The 3,908-nt window shown below is 66.3% G+C and overlaps 1 protein-coding gene across 1 annotated transcript; it reads right to left on the bottom strand.

Moving 5' to 3' along the window:
* Positions 1–95: 95 nt before the first annotated feature.
* On the bottom strand, positions 96–3,894 carry GGTG_14070 (hypothetical protein). The gene is made up of 3 exons (XM_009231997.1): positions 3,071–3,894; positions 345–2,791; positions 96–280 (listed from the first exon to the last, which is right to left on the bottom strand). Exons 1-3 carry the CDS (start codon positions 3,197–3,199, stop codon positions 142–144), a joined length of 2,715 nt encoding a protein of 904 aa, XP_009230261.1. The 5' UTR covers positions 3,200–3,894; the 3' UTR covers positions 96–141.
* Between the last annotated feature and the right edge of the window lie 14 nt (positions 3,895–3,908).

Raw genomic sequence — 3,908 nt, forward strand, 5'->3', positions numbered from 1 at the left:
GCCCAGGCCCGCCGCCGGCAGCGACGCCGCCGGGTGGTGGGAAGGTCTGGGTGCGCAGCAACAGCTCCCTGGGGATGGCGGGCGGCGGCGGGCCGATGGACATCCTGGCGCCACCGCCGCCGCCGCCGCCTCCGTTCTTCATCATGTTGGGAGAGGGCGCGTGGATGGACTTTCTGGCCTCTTTGAGGTAGGCCGCGCCGCTGCTGACGGCCCTGCTGGGCTGCTGCGGCTGCTCGTCGGCGGCGGCGGCGGCGGCGGCGGCGCCTGTGCCGTCGCCGACCTGTTGAGCAAACCCCGCAGCACCACCACCCCTGGGGACCACGCGGCTCTTGCGCGCGCGCGACTTGGGCGGGATGAAGGGCTCGTGCCTGAGCGGCGGCAGGAAGCTCGTGCTGGCGCGGCCGGCCGAGTCGTCGCTCTCCTCGTGCGACGCCTGCCCGCTCGAGTCGTCGCCGCCCTCGGGCTCGCCGCCGAGCCCGATGATGGACTGCCACGTCGCAGCCGCCTCCCCGACCTCGTCCCTGGCCGCCGCGGTGCCTGGCTGGCCTGCTTGCTGTTGCTGCTGCTGCTGCGGTCCGGCGGGTTGGTGGTGTAGGGGTGGAGCAAGCGAGCCGTCGCCGTCAAAGTCGACGATGAAGGCGTTGGCGCCGCCCGCCCCCGGCGCGGGGGCTGCGGACGCCGGGCCGGAGTTGGGCTCGGCCCAGTAGCTCCTGCCGGGCTGCGAGGAGCCGTGGCCGCCCTGCTGAGAGTAGCCGCTGGACGACCTCCGCGGCCGCACCGGGCGCGGCGGGGCGGACTTGGCCCCCACGGCCATGGTGCCCGCCTGCGAGGAGGTCTGAAAGGCGCGCGCGTTGTGGGGCAGCGCGCCGCCGCCGCCGACGGGGTCGTGGGCGGGCCCTTGCTGCGCGACGACCTCGCCGACGACGGCGTGGACGTCCTTGGACGACTGGGGCCGCGAGCTGTCGGGCGTCGTGGCCGGCGACGAGGCGTCGTCGAGGGAAGAGACCGACGAGCCCCCCGACGCCTGGGGCTCGTACGGCGACGGGGACGAATCGCTCGAGTGGTAGTCCTCGGAGCTCATCTGGAAGTAGGGGCCCGTGCCTCGCGGGTTGAAGGGGCCCGTGATGGTGGGCCCGGGCGGGTTCGCGGGGCGGTCCTGCGCGGGGTGCGCCGGGGGGAGCAGCGAGGTCCGGTTGAGCATCGCCTTGGCCTTGTCCTTGAACGAGCGGCCCGGGCTGGTGGCTGACGACGACGAGTCGGACGCGTCTCTGGCGGGCTTGGCCGAGGCGAGCTGTGGCGACCTTCCGGGCGTGGACGGGCCGGCCGATGCCATGTGTTCGTGGTTGCGTACAAACCCTTGCTGGCCGTAGCTAGAAGAGTTGGCGTCGTGGTGCGGCTGGTGGGGGTGTGTGTACTGGAACTGCTGCGGCGGTGCGGTCATGGAGTCGGGGCTGGCCGTGTAGTCGGCGGCGACCTGGGGAGGGAAATAGCCCTGGTTGGGGTTTGCCATGCCCCATTGGCCGGCCTGCTGATGAGCGGCATAGGTCTCTACGGACCCATTCCACGGGGTCGGCAGAGGGCTGGGCTGCGGCAGTTGGGCGCCGTTTGGCAGCGACGGCAGCTGGCAAGATCTGGATGGCCGCTGCTTGTGGAAGATCTTGGAGGCGGTGGCGGAGAGAAGCGACTGGCTCCGCCCGTGGGCACCGAGGTTGCGTTGCACAGGCTGGTCTGCAGCATGGCTTGGCGGGATGATGTTTGTTGACTGTGTGCTCCTGTGCTGGAGCATGGGAGGCGGCACGGGCGCAGGCATATTGGCGACGCCTGGGCCTCTTGGTTGCGTCTGAGACGGGTGCGGCGGCGGCGGCGGCGGCGGCGGTGGTGGATTGTTGGAATCCAGCGCCGGTCCCGGGAAGACAGACTGCTCTCGCCGACTCGGGCTGACGGAGCGGACGCTGGGGAAGACGGACAGGGAGCCGTTGCGGGAGTGCGAAGGAGTCGGTTGGTGCGAAGGGGGTTGCGAGTGCGAGGCGAGGACCGCCCGTGCCGCGGCCTGCTTTTCCTGCTCGAGCCTGATGCCGCCGACGAAGCCCGAGCCGCCCGGCCCGCTGCCTGCAGACATGGAAGCGGGCATGGGAATGCGCGGCGCACCACTCCCGCCCGCCGGGGCGCTGCTGTAGTTGGCGAACTCGCCGCCTAGGCCCGAGCGCGGGCTGGACCCGACCTGGAGGTCTGTCGTTTTCATGATGCCGCCCGAGCCGTGTGCGCTGTTGTTGTTGCTGTTGTTCCACGGGGACGCGAGCGGCAAGGGCGGCACGGGAGGAGCGGGGAGCTGCAGCGACTGGCGGTGGCCTCCCCCTGCCTTGGTGAGCTTGGTTGAGGGCTTCGCGCCGGCGTCCTTGTCGGCCGCCTTGCTCTTGCGCTTGCTGAGCAGCGCCGAGGCGTCCATCGTCATGCGGTTCTTCTTCTTCTTCTTCTTGTCCTTCTTGCGGCCGTAGTCCTCCCAGCTAGGCGAGTTGCAGATGGAGGAGTGGTCCGAGGCCGAGCCGTCGTCGTCGCCGCCGCCTGTGCTGTCCACCAGAGCGGCATCGCGGTTCGGCGGGATGTTGATGGACAGGGGCGGGGCGGTTATGCTCCTCCGGAAAGACCTCAACATCGGGTCCGGGTCGTCCGTCCTTGGCAGAGAGTCGCGTCGGCGCTCCTGCAGCGACGGAGCAGGCTCGAATGCTGGTGTTGTGAAGGTCGGCAGGTTGGGGGTGCTGTCACCTACTCTTCCAATGCCAAGTTTGAAAAGCTGTGGTGGGCGCGAGCAGAAAGTCAAATTGTCAGAGCCTGTTCATCCTAATCTGGGGTTGAGGGGGGGTCTGATCTTGCAGGCTGGAAGCTGGAATATGCGTGTGTATTTGTGGGTGAGTTGTGTGTGTGACCTGAGAGAGGGAGGAGGGGTGACGAGGCGCTTATTTGAGGATACCCTCCGCCTTTTGTCACCCGGCTCTTTCCTCGCCCCTCTTTTTCTTGGTCTCTGCCCTCCCCTGTTCACCAGATGTTGCTATAATTATGCCATGTTTGTTACCTTTAGTCGCGTTTCCATGTCCAACACACGTTGGGGATTGCCCGCCCCGTCGGCGGTGGAGGGCATGCCGACAGCCGGCGAGCTGAGACCCGGGCGTGGGTGTTGTAAAGTAGAAATTTTGACAGACATGGACTTTCATCCAATGAGACGCGCAGCGCCAATGAGAGGTCGACAGGCTGGGCGGACCAGATACTGGAACTCTGCGAGGGAACAGGCGGGAGCGGGAAACAGTGTTACCGTCTCATGCTCTCATCCCTGGTCGTCATTGGCTGTCTTGAAGGAGCGGTGGACTGGCACCGCCGGCGAGCGGCCTTGGCGTGGGTAGACGTGCTGGTAAGTGAGTCTAAGTGTTGTGTGCTGTAAAGGATGCTGACAAGAGGATATGAGAGTCTCGGGTCAGGATGAATGAACGAGTATGGAGGATGATAGACAAGCTAGAGACCAAGGAAATGAACCAGGGGGGGATATCAGAGACTACCCAAGGCCCGGGGGTGTTGAGGCAGTCAAAGATATGCGGCTTGGTGAGGTGCCCTGGCAGACTCTAAGCAAGCCGAAACTCCAAGAGCAGCAGGCAGAGAGACACAAACGAGGGGGTTGTTGCTAGCATGTATCAGGTCTGTCCAGACAGGACGTGAATCGCGTCGAGAGACAGCAGGGCGCGTCTTCAGTAATAAGGAGACGAGCAAGGAAGGAGGGGAGTGTAGTGTCCACACGAGTAATAGTCACAGTACAGGGCACACAGGGCACACAGAGCACACAGCACGCAGCAGGCAACACAAGGCGCCAGCGCCAACATGTCCCCAGGAGACATGATGGGCGGGAGGATCAGACTTGGAGG

This window comes from Gaeumannomyces tritici (assembly GCF_000145635.1).
Source record: "Gaeumannomyces tritici R3-111a-1 unplaced genomic scaffold supercont2.122, whole genome shotgun sequence".
NCBI lineage: Eukaryota > Fungi > Ascomycota > Sordariomycetes > Magnaporthales > Magnaporthaceae > Gaeumannomyces > Gaeumannomyces tritici.

Coding starts and splice junctions, on each gene's coding strand:
- GGTG_14070 (XM_009231997.1), bottom strand. CDS start 3,199: ATGTCTGTCAAAATTTCTACTTTACAACACCCACGCCCGGGTCTCAGC. Junction 2,792..3,070: donor ACATGGAAACGCGACTAAAG/GTAACAAACATG, acceptor CGCCCACCACAG/CTTTTCAAACTTGGCATTGG. Junction 281..344: donor GAGCCCTTCATCCCGCCCAA/GTCGCGCGCGCG, acceptor TTTGCTCAACAG/GTCGGCGACGGCACAGGCGC.